Source organism: Setaria italica, chromosome VI (genome assembly GCF_000263155.2).
Source record: "Setaria italica strain Yugu1 chromosome VI, Setaria_italica_v2.0, whole genome shotgun sequence".
In the NCBI taxonomy this organism is placed as follows: Eukaryota; Viridiplantae; Streptophyta; class Magnoliopsida; order Poales; family Poaceae; genus Setaria; species Setaria italica.
The window spans coordinates 27,561,410-27,581,317 of NC_028455.1; the positions used below are offsets into that span (position 1 = coordinate 27,561,410).

Below are 19,908 nucleotides of genomic sequence, written 5' to 3' on the forward strand. Positions count from 1 at the left end.
TAGGGAGGGTGAGGGGGTGACGGCGGCGGCCGGGAGGGAGGGGAGGGGCGGCGGTAGCGCCGGGAGTAAGGGTGAGGGGGAGCGGCGGCGCTAGGAGTGAGGGTGAGGGGGGTGGCGGCGTCGGGAGGGAGTGGCGGCACCGGCCGGTAGGAAGGCTAGGGAGGGGTGGCGGCGCCAGTGAGGCCTGAGGCCTGCCAGTAAACGCGTGTGAGAGAGGAAGAAAGAGATAAGGAAGGAAGATATAAGGAAGCTTGGAGGGGAATTGGAGGGTAACGCGCGTAAGAGAGAAAGGAATTGGAGGGGTGCACGGAAAATGAGGGTAGGAACTTTTTATTCCGGTTGGAAACACCAACCGGGACTAAAGGGCTTCCATTTTATCCCGGTTGGAAACACCAACCGGGATCAATGGGACTAAAGGGCCCCTTTTATTCCGGTTGGTGTTTCCAACCAGGATTAATGACTAGTCTTTACAATCGGGATTAAAGGGGTTCTTTAGTCCCGGTTGGTGAGTCCCTCACCAGGGGGGTGGTTTAGTCCCGGTTGGTTAATCTTTTATCCCGGGCCAACTTTAAATCGGGATAAAAGGGGTGGATGGAAGGTGAGTTCTCTACTTAGTGATCCTAGCCCAGTAGACTGGCCACCGTACATAAATGCAGCAAGTAACAAATAAAAAAGCAAGAAAATGTTGGATACCATACATAATCCTATCAAATGGCCTATCTAATCATCTATTTCTTGAGCACACTTCGACGTGCCAGCAACCTGCCAAAGCATTCTGACTTTACATGTTTGGCACTTTTTAAAATGTGCGTATTAGTACGCGCGCGCGCGTTGATAGGATTGAGTGTATTTGCATACTAGCATTTGCATATGTAATAAAAACTTGTTCTTGTTTAGCACTCCTCCGTCCCAAATTATTACTACCGTTTATGTGTGATATAATTTGACAAGCTCTTTCACATTACACTTTAATTGTTCATTTATCTTATATTATATTGTTTATGGTTATAAATTTATGATCATCGGAGAGTACAATCTAACCATTTCAAATTTATATTATAAAAATTAAAAAATGTTGGCTAAATTTTTGTTTAAAGATTGCAAAGTTTGAATCGTGATATACATGTGCGCCTTACAAACAAAAACGGAAATAGCATGTACTGTATATCTAGATATAGGCTATAGTCTAGATACATAAATACTTTGAAAAGTCAAAACGAATAGTCAAAAAGAATAGTAGTTTGGGACGAAGAGAATAGAAAATTTATTAGACCAATAATTAATATGCACGTGGTCTAGCATGATGCACCATCCATATATGGATGAGAATAGGACACGAAGCAATTGCTATACGATGTGCTGACGACGCACCAAATGAGTTATCGTTGCCTTAAGTTTCGACATGGATTTGGTTGGTTGGGAAGTGCTTTCAATTTCTTGTTCTTTCGTAGGAAGTAGTTTGGGATGGAGATAAAATTTATTAAACCAATAATTAATATGCATGTGATCTAGGGCCTGTTTGGGTTCAATTGCTTATTATAAGCAACTTAAAGTTGCTTATTGTAGTTGCTTATTTTTAGCTCTAGGTGTTTGGTTTGGATTGCTTATCTGATTGCTATTGACATATTTACCCCTGCCATCCCATTTCCCTCTACCCCTAATAATTACCCAGCTCCTGTGGGGACCGAGCGGGACGCGAGCGGCGGGCGGCCGGCGGCGGCGAGGCACGAGCGGCGGGCCGCGGCGGGGCGCGAGCAGGCCGGGAGCGGCGGGCCGCGGCGGGGCGCGAGCGGCGGGCGGCCGGCGGCGACGGCGGGCGCGCGGCGGCGGGCGGAAGCGGCGGCGGGCCTGAGTGGTGACGGGAGAGAGGAGAGAGAAAGGGGAGAGAGGAGAGAGAATGAGGGTAGGAGGTGTAAAGTGCCCCATAAGCAACCATAAGCAATCCAAGAGTTGCTTATTTACTTATGCATAAGCAACTTATAAGCAAGTCTATAAGCAAGAGTGATTGGTTCATAAGCAACTTATTTGCTTATTTTTAAGTTGCTTATGCATAAGCAACTCAAACCAAACAGGCCCCTAGCATGATGCACCATCCATATATGGATGAGAATGGGAGACGAAGCAATTGCTCTATGATGTGCTGACGACGCACCAAACGAGTTATCATTGCCTTAAGTTCCGACATGGATTTAGTTGGTTGGGAAGCGCTTTCAATTCTTGTTCTCTCATAGGCCTTGCATCCAGTGACTGAAACGCTTACTCTCATAGAAAAATTAGAATTACACTTTTCAGATCCAATGATGTGTTTGTCTTGGCTCCATGTTATAACTTACTCTCTCCGTCTCATGAAAAGTGTAATTCTAATTTTTCTAGAATAGATTAGTGGTGGCATGAAAAGACTCTAAGAGCAACTCCAAAGAGACTGCTAATCTTACCCCCAATATCCTTTTTTGGAAAAAAAGAGAAAAACGAACTCCAACAGTCCATCCAAACCTTCTCCAATTTTTTCGTGACACTAAAAAATAGCCTACCACTGTGTATATTTTAACGTTGACGTTCCTCCCCTAATCCGTCATTTTTTTTCTCTTCTTTCCACCTTCCCGCCGCCCAACCACCCACTCGCAGCACTGCTACTTGCTCGACGGCGCACCGCAGAGCCAGGGGCATGTGTCGCCGCGCCACGCGCACGTGTGGCCAACGCAGGAGCGGGAGCGGGATCCCGGACCCTACGTGCGGGAGATTGGCGCTGCGTCCGCGTGCGGCGGTGGGGCGCGTCGTGCGAGGCGTTCGCGTCCATGTGCGCCACGGGGCCGTGCAGGATAGGTTCCTCCTCCCGTAGGTGCTGGGCGTCCCTCACCTCGCGGTTTGCTACTTTGCTTTAAAAGTTTTAGTCAGAACTGACAACCGCAGAATATTGATGGAGGATTGGATGCTTCCTTCACCCAGCCCAAGAACAGTGATGTCAAGCTTCTCGAACAGCCCAAGAACATTGACCTCCGCAAAAGTCACGTGCTCACATGAGAAATATAGAAGTTCATTGGCCCAACTTTGGATCAGTCTAATGCCTACAGATGTATAAACTGGGACAAAGCATTAATGGCAAGTTCAGTGGGAATTTGGTTGGCAGATATAGTGCTCTGTTTTAATTATAGTCTAACCATGATTTACAGCCAGTTAGGATTCATTTGTTAGTAATAAAACCCACTTTCGATTCAAAATCAATATACACAATCTCTTTCTTCAGAGGACCGGCAGAGGGAACCTCATTTTGAACGGAACACAGGGCTGCCGGATGCATCACTATTACTCTTTTTAGCATAAAAGAACTCTCCTCGCATGAGTCCACGGGATGAGAATGGGATGATTCAGTATTTGTATTTATGCATAGGAGGAGGGTATGTATTGGATACTCCAAAAAGAGATTTGGATTGTTCGAAGCATATTAAAGGCTCCCACAAAATAATGAATACAATAGTGTCTCTCTCCACATGATGAGAAGGGGAGATCCAATGTTTGTATTTATGCAAACGAGGAGGGCATGTGATGGATGCTCCAAAAGAGATTTGGATGTGTGGATCAAGATCGACAAGCTACCTACCTATCGTATTCAATATTACGACTAGTACAACACGTGAAGAAATCAAGACTGTTAGCATCAATAAAGTTTTGGAAATCTCCGATCCAACTCACGATGAATTGCACAGAATAAAATACAATATAAAAGTGGACAATACATCACTTGCATACATGTGGACAGTGGAGACTAACAGCGTCTTTGGTTTGCCGATTTACTCCGTCCGATATTTCCTGGAAGCAACTGACACTGACCATAAAAAACTCAAGTGATGGACAAGGTCCTTTTCTCGTAATGAAATACATGCCATGCCATGGTACGCACCGACACTTCAGCACGCTACAGTGAGGGAGGATCTGACTGAATCCACTGTGCAGATACCCAATTGGGGATTAATTAGAAAGTTATGCAGATACCCAATGAGGGATCGGATAAAATAATTGTATCCTGAAATTGCACATTTAAGAGCAAGCCTACCGGGAACGTATCCCAGGCAGAGCAGGAGCTGCCCGTGCCTGCTCATCAAAGGTGCGACGCGATTCCCCAATATCAGCAAGCCCCATCCTGCTTGTTTCGCTCCAATCTCTCACCTCTTGGATCAGAATTATGGGCATTTATGGTAGCAGTAGTTTGGTTGTTGAATGTGCATCTGTAGTACTCCATGCCTTTGCAGCTGGCTCCAAGTTTACGGCTTTGTTTAGTTGGCCAACTTTGGGTGCCAAAATTACTGTAGTAATACTGTAGCGTTTCGTTTGTATTTGTGAATTATTATCCAAATATCGACTAATTAGGCTCAAAAGATTCGTCTCGCAAAGTACAACAAAACTGTGTAATTAGTTTTTAATTTCATCTACATTAGTACTCCATGCATGTACCACAAGTTTGATGTGATAAGGAATCTTCTTTTTGCATAGTGCCAAAATTGGAATTTGGGGGTGAACTAAACAAGACCTGTGTAGAGGCAGGTGAGGCGAGCTCCTTCGCTACATACCGTGGGAATTAGGTCTATCACATCGTGCCCATGCACGGACCACATCCAGTGGATGATGCATCTACTCGCGCCGGATGTGTGAGCCATGCATGCACTCGTGTTCACTACCACTAAATAATTTTTAAGACATCTCACGTGTCTTTGCACTGGTAGATCAAATGTCCACCAGCCTATATGGAGATGTTTATGAGCCGTCTGTAAAAATGTTCGTGTGGCTGGTGGCTGGTGGCTGGTGCCTTTTGATCATGGTCATCCAAGATGGGGCGCACTTCCCCCGGATTTGTGAGGGGGATCTGGCTTGCTTTGTTTCGCTCTGATCTCTAACCACTCACTCTCAGATCAGATCAGATCAGATACATACGGGTAACAGTGGTTTGGTTGTTGTGTACTTGAGTGTGCATATGCATGTACAAAGTTAGTCATTCACTACTACAAACACATTTTCACCACCGATTATAAACCCTTATCACTGTCATTTTGGCAACAGTTAGATGCATGTTGACAATGATAATGTAGTACACCACTTCTGGTTTTGGAACCGACGGTGCAAATGGCTGTTACTGCCGGTTGGAGGCATGAACCGCCGATGAAAACATTTAAAAAAAATAGCACAAAAATAGAGAGTAGGAACAAACAAAAATATTTTTTACCCAAATGGCTACCACACGATCACCCTTCACAAGGCTCAACGCCTGTGATTTTTCAGACAAAAAAACAAATGTGCATTCTCAAATATGCGAACTCACAACCTATTTATGGAAGCTGTTTTTATTAACTTTTCTAAATCTTATATATAATATTTGTACATCAAAATGATTTCAAATGAAAAGGTTATCAACTTCAAAGTTGTAGATCTCGCCGAGTACACCTTTGATGTTAACCTTGTTTCCATCTTAGATCGTTCAACATGTTTGAAAACTTATATTGAATATTTGGGTATCTAAACAATCTAAATTGAAAATGTTGCAGCTATAAAATTGTAGATTGCACCAAGCTCTATAATTTTTATGTATAGTTTGTCTTCATCTGACATCGAATGAAAAAGTTGTAAGATTTTCATGCGAATGAGTGGGTTTCCAGTAGCCAAGACCCGGCAGCAAAAATAGACGGTACTATTACTGTCGGTTCATGGCTAGCCCCTGGTAGTGAAAAGGTATATCACTGTCCATTCCATCTAAGAACTGGGCAGTGCAAACAACACTTGTTATTACTGTTGGTTCCAACATCTACTGCACCTGCTTATTATAGAATCAGCGATGAAAAGTTATCACCACCAATTGTTTTTGACCCGGAAGGTGATAAACCCATTGAAAAACAATTTTCTGCAGTAGTGATTCCTGCTGAAAAAATATTCTCTGTACTAGTGATTCCTACTTGTTATCACGTTGGTTCCAACGTCTACTGCGCCCGCTTATTGGTAGCAGGATCCTTTCACATGTATGCAGTGCCTACTACTCTTGCCGGGCAAACGATCCCCGCCTAAGCCATCTACCCTTGCGTAGGGGTTTTCATGTTTACTGTTTTTCAGTCTTTTGGAGCGAAGGGCTCTGATCTGTCAACACTGCTAGGGATAAACTAGACGTCACCAATTGCCGATTGAACAAAAACCTATAATCCCAAAAGTGATGGTGTTCGTGGGGACCAACATAATTTAGATGTAGTCAACACTTAATTCAACATGGCTCCAAAAAAGGGAGAAATCTAGCCGATATGCAGGGATCAAAAGATGCATCATCGCAAAATCCCAACCTCTCAAAGCAACCGACCAAAATCGATATGGAACAAACCAAGATCTACGTCTAGAAGCAATCGGTCATCAAAGAAGAACTATGCCGAAGCCGAAGCAATCAGCAGCTATAGAGGACCTCAACAGAGAACAAGCAATCTTACATAGCATTACAGGCGAAGCCCCTCGAGACCCCCAAAGCCCCTCACCAAAATTCAAGAAGCGAAGGTTATCCGAGACCATTCAACGTGAATGCTGAGATAGTGATGTCAAAATGTGGCAAGGCTAGGGAAGGGTATATTGAGACTTAGCTAGGCAAGTGATGTAATCGAAGAAGGGGGCCTGAGCAGAAGCAGAAGCGAGCCAGAGCTTGTGTGTTAGGGTCGCTTTTTTTAAAGGAGGCGTATTGTAATCCGCCTATATGGGCATGTAAAAGACTATTGTGCCCTCGAATATCCAGAAAATATAGTTGTGTAGAAGATAAATTATAATATCCCAGCTTTTTGGCCTCCCCTATAAATATGTGGGCATAGTGGCATTATATCCCAGCTTTGTGGATGACTTACCCATATCTATCTCATTTTTTCCATGTAGTACTCCTTATATTGAACTGAAAATTATTCCCCAACAATGGCGTCAACCGTGACCATGTGAGGACCGACATAATTTAGATGTAGTTCAACATTTAAATCTACATGGCTCCACTAAATTAAAAAGAGAAATTTAGCTGATCCGCGGGGATCAAAAGATGCATCAATGCAAATTCCTACCCTTCAAAGCAACCCACCCAAATCGATGGAACAGACCAAGATCTATGTCTAGAAGTAATCAGCCATCATAGAGGACCTCAACAGAGCAAAAGCAATCTTACACAGCATTATAGGCAAAGCCCCTCACCAAAATTTAAACTAGGTGAAAGCTGCTCCACCGAAGAATTGAAAAAACCCATCAACAAGGTCACCTCAGTCGCTGAAATGCCACTGATGGGCCTCAGGACCTGAACTCTGTTTTAGTTGCCTAGAACTCAGAAAGAAATTAGTCATAGAATCCCAACTTCTTCAGCCATGAGGTTTAGCTCCGTTCTTCTCCTCTCCACCCTGGCATTGTTCTTCATCGGCACCGTACCTCTTCCACCATACGCCTCAGGGAAGTTAACACGCCTGAGTGTCTGCTCGAGCCGTGGGAAGTTCCCATCCATTCGCTGGAGAGACATGATTACACCGTCGTCGTGGGCTACTCCATCACGCGCACAAACCATAAGAAAGGTTGCGGCGAGGGCGTGGTGTCAGGGGAAGGCAGTACCACCTATCATCTTTTCTCCTCTCCCTGATGGTTCATGGTTGCTGCTGCCGCGATGGTCACCGCACTGCCGCCGGAGTCGGCCTACTGCAGAGCACTTCATTTGTACCGGCGCGAAAATCTCAGTCGCACCGGTGGAAGGACCGGCACCCAAAGAAGATACAATGTGGATGGTTATTTGTGCCGACGTTGAAACTGGTGCAAATAACAAATAATACGCCGATGGGATATCACACTAAAACAGGAATTTATAAATGCAAATAGCAAAAGAAATTACTAGGTCTAGAAGGCCATCCCCCAGCTATGCTCACGGTTGCAAGTCATAAGTCACGCGTATTTCATGCCAAACACGTGCGTATGCAGTGTCTAGCCTTCGAACTCACAACCTGCCCCCTCGCATTATACCTCATTACCATCCCATCTACAGCATATACTTGCATGTAAAGGGAAGTTCTATTACCTTTGACCTTTGTTGTCTGATATTTGAATTCATTATTTGGATATCTAAATAACTTTAAATCAAAAACTTATCAACCACAAAGTTGTAGATCTCAGCAAAACATACAAGTTTCATATAAAGTTTGTCTCCATCCGAGCTCTTATGCAAATGTTACGAATTTCCGAATACAATGTAACATCAAATTACAAACGCGGGGAAACAGAGCTGAAATTATATACATCATTTGGCATATGAACACGACTTTAGATAGAAAAACTTTCAACTAAAAAGTTCTAGATAAAGTCGAAATCTAGAACTTTCATATAAAGCTTGTCTTCATGCGAGTCCATATAACAAAGTTATGAATTTCCAAATAAAACATGAAATTCAAATTATAATGGGGTACGCAAAAGCATGCTAAATTTATATTTTCGGGTATCTATACGACTTTACATTGAAAAAATTTCATCTACAAAGTTTTAGATCCCATTGAAACGTACAATTTTGATATAAAGTTTGTCTCCATCCAATTTCATATGTAAAAGTTACGAATTTTCGAGTCTATACATGTACGGAGTTTTAGATCTCATCGAAATGTACAATTTTAATATAAAACTTGTCTCCAACTAAGTTCATGTATAAAAGTTATAGATTTTTGAATTTTCGAGTTTATACATGAGCCGGCGTGAATAATCCCGAGGACTATGCGTGTTGCAAATAAGAGATTATTTAAGTCCTATTTAGAGCCGGCAGGAATAACCCTTATTCGTGAGCCGGCTACCGTATTCGTACCGGCATGAATGACTTATTAAGCCGAAATGAAGGTCTTTCTACTAGTGTCGGATGCGGAGCTCCTCCCAGGTACCACGGCCGTGGAATGCGGAGGCACTCTCCGTCTCCGCCAGGTCTGCCGGCGCCAACTGGTCGCCGCCGTCGCCCCCCGCTTCCACGGTGCGACAGCCACCACAACTGCTCACACTGCAGGGTGGTGCCTGATCCACCTTTCCTTCCTCCACAACCCGTGGCAGGCGACGGAAGCGGAGGATCTTGCACCTCTTCCAGATTGGTGAGCCAAGTCCCGAGGGTCCATGAGCCCCATCTTTCTTTGTTTCGCTCCAATCTCTCGCCTCTCGGATCTGATGGGTGCTTGTGCAAAGTAAACCATTGGTAGCTGCGTGCATTGTACTGAATTGTAATGGACTGCATGGTAGCAGCGTCCTTTCATGCATATGCGTTGCCTTGCACACGAAGCTCCAGGCGGCCGGCTCCAAGTTTATATGCGTGTGCTGTGTGCAGTGTGCACAAGGCAGGGCCGCAGGGAAAGAAGCCAGTTCGTTAGCTGCCGTTAGAGTTCGTATTGGCCGCATCCAACGAATACTGCATCTGCTCACGCCGGACGATGTGTTGTGGGCCATGCATGCACATTTTGTTCTACAACCGTGCCGTAAAGCTGTTGCAAGCTGTCACCGCATGCCGGCGGGTTTCAGAGACTTGGAATGAAACGATCGATCTCCTGCATTAGCGCCATTACGTACAGGCCACCTATCGTTCGGATCTCTTGATCATCTTGTCTTCAGTGAACTGCCAAATAAACCGAACTCCAACGGCAGTTTTACCAGCTAAAAAGGAGGCTCAGCTTGGTTCATTTCAAAGGCGTCGAGCAAAAATTATGGAGGAGCCGACAGCCGAGTCAGCTTATTATGAGCATGGAGGCCCCTATCCGTCATGAAACAGCACTCCTTTGGAAAAAATATTGGTTGGCCCGGCCCAAACACCGTTTATGTGCAATGGTTTGTCATTATATATTTGTGCTAATTCAAGTATTAGGCTTTTACACTTGTGCAGATACATGTTACTATTAGGGGCCAAAAGTTGGAGAAGCAATCATATTTAAAATGCAGAGAGGCTAGCTCGTTAATATATGTTATTATTAGGGGCCAAATTAAAAGTTGGAGAAGCAATCATGTTTAAAATGCAGAGAGGCTAGCTAGTTTGCCTTGCATGGTCACCTGCTATATTGAAAAAATGCTGGAAAAATACGAGGAAGAAATAGAGGTGGAGCTATTTTTGTGAGTGCATTTGATGTTTTAGTGCTATCAATTATTGAGTCTACTCCAAACCAGTACTATTTTCCCCTTCCCCGGTACTATTTTCCCCTTCCCCGGTATCACGGCAATGGTATCCGCCAAGTCCGCCGGCGCCAATTCCTCCTAGGCCGGCACCATCGCCCCTCGCTTCCGTTTGTGCGACTGCTTCTGCAACTGCTCACGCTGCAGAATCGTACCGGATCCACCCTTCCTTCCTCCACAACCGGTGGCAGGCCGCGGCAGGAGAGGATCTTTCTCCTCCCTTCAAGATTGGTGAACCAGTCTGTTGGTCATCCGGAGCGGTGGATTCGTGAGCCCCATCCTCCTCTCTTTCCCTCCAATCTCTCGCCTCCCAGTTCAGATCGGCCATAGCAGCATGGTTTGGTTGTTGAGCACTGACTGGCGGTGCTGTGCGAGTACAAGGTAATTCATGGCTACCGCTCGAAGCTCCCGGCAGCTAGCCGTCTCCCGCAAGCACTATATGCACACAGAGTAGAATAACCGAAACACATCAGAATACCATCTGCTTTTTTTTTTTGGGGGGGGGGGGGGGGGTGAGTGAGCTAGTTTGCTCATTGAGTACTGCTTTTTTTTTCCTGTGAATACGCAGGAGAGCTACGCATCTTTGTATTAAGAAGGAAATAATCATACAACGCGGACCTTCCGGGCGCACGCACTGCGAAACTTACTAATACATAAAACCTTTACAACTAATGGGTGGAAACCCAGCTATAGAGTTCTAAACGTCTGCTGAGAACAACAGCGCCATGTTTGCCGTCCCTGGGTTCCTTGGCCATCCCAGAGCTGCTAGATGCTTGGCGCCTGCCGCGCACCACCTCTCACCTTCTGTTGTGATCTGTTGGACTAGTGTAGCGACATTCTTGGCCTGGGAACAATTGAAAACTCTATCATTCCTCTCCTTCCAAAGGTTCTAGGAGATTAGCATGAAAGGTGAATTGAGGCCTTTGCACTTGTTTGCAGTGAAACCAGCTCTTTTCTGCAGCCACCAATCCAGTAGTGATTGATGCTGTAACGGTGCAGTGTTTTGAATGTTGATTGAAGCGCTGACTTCATGCCACACCTGCAACGTGTAGGAGCATCTGGAGAGCAGGGGCTTTGCCGTTTCCAGTGCGATTGCAGAGGGCACAATCGGCTTGATCCTGCAGTCCTCTTCTTTGTCTCCTTGCCGCCGTCCACAACCTGTTCTTGGTGGCCAACCACATAAAAACTTGACTTTGAGAGGAGCCCATGATTTCCAAATTGGCTTTGCTGCAGCAAATGTGACAGCTGTTTTGAAGAAAAATTGGTACGCAGACTTCGCTGAATATTCGCCTGAAATGTTCCATTTCCATTGACGGTGTCCTCCCTTCCATTCTGAAGCCGCACCCCTTGTAAAACATGCCAGATAGTGACATACTCAGTTAGAGCTGGTACTATGAGTCGTCCGACAATATCATGTATCCACCGTTTCTGGTTCAGCACTTGAGCCACTGTCCTCCTCTTCTTGATTCTCAACTGAATTAGTTTGCATAGCTCAGGAGCAATGATGCAAGGCGATGATTGATCAAGCCATTTGTCAGTCCAAAACAACGTCCGGTTCCCATCCCCCAATTGTACCTCGATGCAAGCTTGGAAGAGATTCTGTAGCATCTGGTCCTGGACAAAATCAAGCTGCATATGACTCCATGGCCTGTCCAAGTTCGTCTTCTGCAACCAAAGCCATCTCAACCTCCAGGAGAAGAGGCAATGTGTAGATCTGGGATGCCCAGCCCACCAAATTCAGGTGGTCTGCATGCTGAAGGCCAGGAAACCAGACATTTCCCTCCATGCACTTTGTTGCTGCTGGCCCAAAGAAAAGCTCGACGCCTTTTATCGATTTTGTGAATAACCCAATCTGGCACCTTTAAAGATATGAATGTGTGCACACAAATGGAACTCATGACAACCTTTACAGTAGTAAGCCTGCCTGCCTTATTCATCAAGGGGGCCTTCCGAGCCGGTATGCTTGCTGAGACTTTGTCAATCAGAGACTGAAAATGAGATTTCTTGAGCCTGGTGACTGATAGAGGCAATCTGAGGTACTGGATAGGGAAATCAGAAATCTGAGCTGGCAAGATACCCTGGATGTTCTCAACCTGATCTGCATTGCGAGCTATAGGAGCTATCAAGCTCTTCTGCAAATTGGTGTGTAGGCCTGATGTGTTCCCGAAGAAGCTAAGAATTTCTCTGATTGCTGTGATGTCCTGAACATCAGGTGCAGCAAACAATATTACATCATCGGCATAAATGGAGCATTGGTGGTGTATTGCAGAATCTGCAGGTGGTTTGAGGACACCTTCCTGCTGCTTTCCTCAACAGCCGGTGTAGAACTTCCATTGTGAGGATGAAGAGCATTTGGGATAAAGGATCCCCCTGCCGTAAGCCTCTGGCGTTATGAATCACAGGGCCTGGTGTACCGTTGAGCAGAACTCTTGTGGTGCCTGATGATGTCAATGCTGCTATCCAATTCCTCCATCTTAATCCAAAACCCATGACTTGTAACAGCTGCAAGAGGAAAGGCCAACATACACTATCAAAGGCTTTTGAGATATCCAATTTGATCAGCAAAGTGGGCTTCTTTTTCCTATGCAATATTCTTGCAGCTTGCTCGATAAATTTAAAGTTGTCATGAACTCTGGTGCAAAACACCTAGCTGCCATAGGCTGGCCGATACCATCAGGTGTTTTAGATCAGCATTTCTGATTTTGGCCTTTCTGTGCCATTTGTGTTGTCGTTGCGGTGGTGTAATGTAAGCTAAAACATGCCTAAACCCGTGTGCATGCGCCTGGATAGGCCCGCGATGTACAAAACTTTTTTCTTCTTGATACAAAGATACGCAGCTCTCCTGCGTATTCACGAAAAAAAAAGAAAAAAAAAGTTATCATGAATAGATCTCTGTTTAACGAAGGCACTCTGATTAACTCAATCAGTGAACTGAGCTCAGGTGCAAGTCTGTTTAAGAGTAGCTTTGCCAGTAACTTTCCAAAACTGTGTATGAGGCTTATAGGCCTATAATCCCCTCGTATTTTGGCATCCTGCTTTTTGGGCAACAAAGTGATTAATGTGCCGTTGAGCTTATGCAGCTGTGCAACTGTGTTCCTGTAGAACGCGTCAAATGCAGCTATCACATCTGGTTTGATGATTGACCAAGCAGATTTGTAGAACTCCGCAATGAAACCATCTGGGCCAAGCGCTTTTTCATTTGGTAGATCTTTGATAGTATTCCAAATTTCGTCCTCAGTGAAAGGAAACTCCAAATGGCTCAGATTTCTCTGTTGGAAACCAAGAACAGACAAGTTCACCGTCTCATTCCGTTGCATGGCAATGCCCATAATGGCAGAGAAGTGGTTGAACAGGACCCCTTCTTTCTCCTCCTGTGTGATTGCCACCCCACCTTCGTGCTCTAGCCTTGCAATAAACTTCTTTTTAGCTCTGTATCCACACTGCATGTGAAAAAGTTTTGTGTTTGCGTCCCCGTCACGAAGGTGGATCAACCTAGATCGTTGTCTGACCATGGTCCTTTCCAGCGATGAAAGCCTCAGGACCTTACATTTGAGTTGTTTCCTGAGTTAGCCTTCCTCCTCAGTAAGCTGCCTCCTTTCCTGAGCCCTGTCCAACCAGAGGATTAATGTCCTTGCAATTATCAACTGTGATTTGATTTGCCCAACACTCTTTTGGCTCCAGCTCTGAAGCTTGCGAGCAGTGTTCTTGAGTTTTATGTCGAGCTTGGTGAAGGGGTCAGAGATGCGTGACGGGCACACCCAACCTTGTGAGACGGTTTCTTAGCAACCAGGCAGTTTGAGCCACCATACTTCAAAATGAAAACGCCTCTTAACTGAGAAACTTGCATTGGTGAACTTGCATTGGTGGTTAACAGCAAGGGGCAATGGTCGGATATGTCCGAGGAGAGGGCCTGGAGGAAAGCAAAAGGGAACTTCAGGTCCCAGTCGACAGAAACTAGTACTCTATCCAATTTGGCCAAGGTGGGGTTTGATCTCTCGTTGCTCCATGTATAGGGACGACCATGAAGATGTACGTCAATGAGCTGCATGTCATCGACGAACTTCCTAAAACGGCCCGGTTGATAGAATTGGTGTTCTTATCAGAGGCATCCAGAAGAAGATTGAAGTCGCCAGCTATCATCCAAAATGGAGCGGCCATACTCTGTATGGAGCGAAGTTCATTGAGAAACTCTAACTTCTCAGCCTCTGGTTGGGGATCGTAAACTGCTGTGAAGCACCAAAGATCTTGCGATGCTCCCGTGGAGATGTTTACGGTGATAGAGAAACGGCCAATGTGCAACAAGGAATAGACCAGCTCCGGCCCTCTACAGGTGATGAGAATGCCACCGCTGGCACCATTGGATGGCAGAAATGCGAAGCTTGTAAACCTGCTGCCAAGCAATTCACAAACGAGGTACTGGGAAATCTCGCGGAGCTTTGTTTCTTGGAAACATACAACCAAAACATTGACGTCGCCCACGATCGTCCTTAGTGCATCTCTACGCGCGCGCGCATTGAGCCCGCGGACATTCCAAACGAGGATGTTACAGTTTTCCGAATCCATAGCATAGCAAGTTACAACAGTAGGGGTGAGGGCGAAGCGCGTTCAGACGAGAGTGCCAGTACCACCCGCCTGGGAGGTGATTCGCAGGAGCTCCATGTCGGAGAGGTTGTTGGCCGCAGGAAATATATCCCTGAGTGCTGCAAAGTGGCACGGTTTCATAGTTGTGTTTAAGAATTTGTCAAAATCTTTATCAGCCGTGCTAGTATCTCCCTGATCCGGGGGTATGATGCCGAGTTTTTTCATTGTCAAAAGCTCCCCTTTCTTGGACGGCCGGGTCGCCGAGTTCAGAGCGTTAGAGGCCAGCCTGCTACTCCGTCTTGGCGTCTGCGCCGGCGGTGCGACGGGCTTAGGTGGTGCAGCTGCGAGGGGAGCTTGCAGCGCCATTCTGACAGAGGATATGAAGGCTTCTGTTCTGGCTTTGGCAGTTGCAGCTTCATCAGCTTGGTGTACCGGCTGCTCATGCCTGTTCGGCGGCGGCGGTGCCGAGGCGTTTCGCCGCCGTGCCGTGGGAAGAGCCGCGTCTTCCGCAGGCGCGGGAGGAGCGTCGGATGTGGCCACCAGGGGGGGGGGGGGGGGGGGAGCCGTCGTCGATGTCCGGCGTCCTCCTCGGAGTAGGGCGGTCCATACTGCCGGTGACGAGCTCGTGCTCAGGCCGAGTACGCGCCCGGCGCGCGTACGTACGCAACGGCGTGGCTTGGCGGGAGGAAACGGCCGGGGCGTTTGAACTTGAGCTGGCGGGGAGCGCGGCCTCAACCAGCATGGGGTCCGCTCCCTTTTCGTCGTGGCAGCCCCTCGGTAGCAGCATACCGAATCCCTGGTGACCCGATGGCGCGCGGCGCACCCGTGAAAAGCTGACGGGCGTGCCCAGTTGAGCAGGAGCAGCAGGGTATGGCCCGTTCGCGGGCGTGCACAGTGGCGCGACGTGGGCGTCGCTGTCAGCCTGCGGCGCGCTCACGGGCGAGCCGTTGACGGGCGCGTCTTCAGTCCGCTGTGTGGGCCCCACCTCGTTTACCTCGGAATCTGAGCATGGCCGTTCCACAACGACGGCGGCCACCGTGCCGGCGGCGGCCGGCGACCCGCGCTCGACGCTTGACACGGCAACCTTCGGGGGCATCAGAACAGCCCCTTGCGCCAAAGCCCGCGGCGCCTGAGAATGCGGCGGCGGCTGCGGCGCGCCAGCTCGCGACCGGACCCCAGACGGCCCAGCGTCGTTCGCCGGAGCAGAACCACCATCCTCGACTCCATCTTGAATGAAAAAACCGTGCAGGCGCGGCCCTACCCCACGTGTCTCGCCATAGCCGCGATCCGGATCCCCGTCATGTCCCGAATCGCAGTCGCTGGAGGGGGGCGAGGGTCCCGGCGACGGGGATGGCGAGCGCGATCGGAAGTCGGCGATGCTTCGGAGGTGGATGAGAACTTCATATGCGAGGCTCTTCTTTTGGCGCAAATAAGGCGGAAGATTACCGAATGTCCTCTGCATGTCAGGGTCGTCATACACGATCTGTCTCTCATGCTCGGCGATGAACAATTGCTTCCTCTTGGGGATTCTACTTGGGTGGTCAGTCCAAGTGGTGAGTCTCATCTTGGAAAGGTCTGAGCGATCCGCCGTAGCTTGCTCAACTCGTTCAACCCAGCGGTGAGTCTCAGTACTGCTTGTTGGCTGCTGTTTGCTTCTTTTGCCTAGAAAGAAACCCTGCACACTATTTCTGATCCATTGCTCTTGTCCAATCTAACATGCTGAAACTTCTGCATTAGTTTCCTTTCCTTTGGTACACAATGTTTATCTTCAGTTTCTGATGGGTAAAATGTGTCTACATGATTTTGCTGAATAAACTGCTACTAGGTGTGCCAAATGGCCATTGCCTTGGGTATCGTTTGGCGAGTATTTTTTGGGTATTGGTACAACACAAAAATCGAATCTGTGGCTGTTAGAATATACATTATGCATAGCATTGCTTAGTTTGATATCCACCTGAACCAAACTAAGCATTTGATAACACTATCGATAACTGACTGTTGTTCAGTGATACTAAAGCTGGATAACACTAGTGAAAAATTTGGTAACGCAATGAAATCTAACATCACTTTGCGCAATCTGGAACGATGAAATCCTGTTAATTTACCACAAATTTGTATAGCACAATCCAAACAAATCTCTATCTATTAAATTTTGTCTTTGCCCGTATTTTGTTTGCACTACAATTCTGGTTTGGTTTGTTTCTCTCTAGGCCATATAACATATAGTTTCATATGCGACATAAGAGGCACATGGGTGTAGAATTCTATGGAAAAAATACATAACAAATATGTAGTTCAAACTTCCAAGGCTCATTGCTAGTAACACAAGAAATCTGAAACTTTGGTGACTAAGAAATATCACATCGATATATTATGATTTATTCTAGCATTGATTTTCACTTGTATAACTTCCATATACTGAAGCGGCAGTTGCTCCTATGTTGGATTCTAGCAGATTAGCTAATAAAGATTAGATGGTTATACTTTTACACATCAACCGTTAGATGTGTATCAATTTGTTGATGTTTTGGCTCACTGAGAAGGATTCTGTTGTAGCCAATAGCACAGGATAGAGATCATATCAGACAACAGAATGTAGAAACCGATCTACTGTGTTTCTTGGAATTTAAGATCTGGTAACTATTGTAGTCTGTTGATATTGTCTGCAGCCCAAAGGTCCTCCACTGGGAGTGCAGCCCAAAGGCCCTCCACCGGACATGCAGCCTAAAGGTCCTACACCGGACATGCAGCCTAAAGGTCCTACACCGGAAGTGCAGCATAAAAGTTCTACACCGAATGTGCAGCCCAAAGGTCCTCAACCGGACAGAGTTCGTCCAGACAAAGTGTCAAAAATGACCACAATCATGTTTTGGGACTTGGCCCCAGATGTCGGCTATTATCAAGTGTAAGCTTATATGCAGTCCAAAGATCGTACAGCTTAATTCGCATCCTGAAGTTTAGACCAAAATTTTACCTTTTATTTTCTGTTTCATTTACAGGAGTAATCTTTTGAAGGACATCAATGGGGTTATTGACATTTCTTTCAGTAGTACAAGACACCGAGCAGTTGTACACTTTGCTACAGCAATTGCTGCTCAGGCGGTAAATACATGTTTCCAATTTATTTCCCTCGGTTGTGTTTGTTGGGCAAATATTTCTGAGATTATCGCACAACATCATGCCAGTTTGGTTTGATAGGGCATCCACCAATTTGCTCACCTTTGTCTTTACATCAATAATTGTATCTTCTCTTCTTTTCTGTAGTGATGTTGCAATTTGTGTCGTTATGTTTGTAGGCACTTTGTCTGCTTACTGGGAGTTGCCTGATGGGGCGTCCACTCAAATTTGCATGGTTTGATAAGAACAGCTATGATCCTAACAGGTAAACGCCACCCTGAATGCACTCTGTTGTTTAACTCGTCAGCTTAGATTTCGTTTCTCAGAGATACTCTTCCTGCAATGGAGTTACTGCCTGGTAGAGTACCTCGCACCATCTACATTGAGGGCTTCGATTCATCTCTCAGTATCCCAGAGGTGATTAACATACATCTCCTGTGCTACCCCTTATCAGTCTCCTTCGCCATGTCATTCCACTTGTCTTACTGATCCCTCACCACTGCAGATCAGAAGCATGCTCAAATCTCATTTCGACCGTAGTCGACTACATGGCCGACGCATTATCACCCCACAGAATCCAGATGGCACAAGCACAGGGAAACCAAGTTGACTGGTCTGTCCATTGATCAATTGAGTTCAACATACCGTTCATAATACTGATTGTTCTATTGCACGTGTTGGTGACCGATCTTGCAGGAAAGCCTTTGTGCGTTTCCAGAGCCGCATTGACTTTGTTGCAGCACTTGAGCGGAATGAGCTGGACCTAGGGGATGGTTGCAAACTGCACGTCAGATGGCTTGAGCTGCTGAATTTTCCATGGCATCAAAAGAAGAAAGAAGGTGGCAATGTTGGTAGCGTGGGAGCTTAGAAGATTACGGAGATGATAGTTCAGCCTTTCTTAAGGTCGGCCATGATCAAGAAGTATCACACTCCCAATATCAATACAAAGTGTAAAGAGGATTTGGAACCCCAAAATATCAATACCAACATCCACGCTGCCAATTTGTTTTTTTTTCTATCCTAGGTGTCTTACATAGACATGAAAAGGAATAGCTATCCATCCTAATTCATAACGCAAGCAAGAACTAGGATTTCTATAAACTGGCCACTATATGGCATGTTTTTAATCTTTCCAAACCCAAAAAACAACACCTTCACAAGTTGCCCAAAACAATAGAAAGTTTGGACTTTAACAAATGAGTACTCTTAACAAATCTATCATGCACCAATTGAAACTGCAGTTAATCATGTTTCACTTAAATCTGTTAAATTTGGCAAGGCAATGCTCATACAAGCTTTATAGAAAATTAGCAATACTAGTTTTTTATTGTGCATGATAGATTCGTTCAATTATGTAGGTTTCCTTGGTTAATATGCTGTGCCTTGCCAGATTTGAGGTTAATCTTTCTAGTGTTAGCTGCAATTTGAGGATAATCTTTTCAGCGTTAACTCGAGGCTAATCTTTTCTGTGTTAACAGTAATACTCCCTCCGTTCCAAAATATAGCTACTTCTAGAGTTTTTCAGACAGATTAAGGATGTAGATTAAAAGTCTATATTGCCCCTTATTAGAATAATTATACATTTCCTATTAAATTGGTGGCAAGCTTGCATGCAGATCTGCATGCCATAATTGATTTGCATGCATGGAGGGTATTTTAGACCTCTTATGCCAGATAAGCTACTTGGGAATATATTATAGGACAAATTTTGAATGCTAGAAGTAGCTATATTCTGGAACGGAGGTAGTAAGCAGATTTCCCAAAAGATGCAACGAGATCACTACATTCCATAATTGAAAAAAGGTAGGAATCAATACTTGGAAACAACTAGGCAAGGAAAGAAACAGGGCGAGCCGTTGCCATCCAGCCGGAGCCCATCAACCAGGTGCTGGCACGCCGAGGCCATTGATGTCCCGCAAAACCCCCAACTTTCGCGCGAGGTATGTCAGGAACTGAAGCCATTCAGTTTCGTCAGTGAACAGCACGTTTAGTCTCGTCAGAGATTTGGGAAGTGCTGGTTCGTCAGGTTCTACGTCAGTCCATCCATCAATC

General features: G+C 45.9%; 1 protein-coding gene and 1 long non-coding RNA gene across 2 annotated transcripts; one reads left to right on the forward strand and one right to left on the reverse strand.

Annotated features, from left to right (window-relative positions):
* Window positions 1-15,178: 15,178 nt before the first annotated feature.
* LOC105914595 (nascent polypeptide-associated complex subunit alpha, muscle-specific form-like) lies at window positions 15,179-16,303 on the reverse strand. Its single transcript, XM_012846848.1, has one exon. It carries the CDS (start codon window positions 16,301-16,303, stop codon window positions 15,179-15,181), a length of 1,125 nt encoding a protein of 374 aa, XP_012702302.1.
* Window positions 16,304-18,027: 1,724 nt separating this feature from the next.
* Window positions 18,028-18,872, forward strand: LOC101759377. Its single transcript, XR_215414.2, has 3 exons — window positions 18,028-18,273; window positions 18,362-18,469; window positions 18,553-18,872. It is a non-coding gene; the product is annotated as an uncharacterized LOC101759377 (long non-coding RNA).
* Window positions 18,873-19,908: the final 1,036 nt, after the last annotated feature.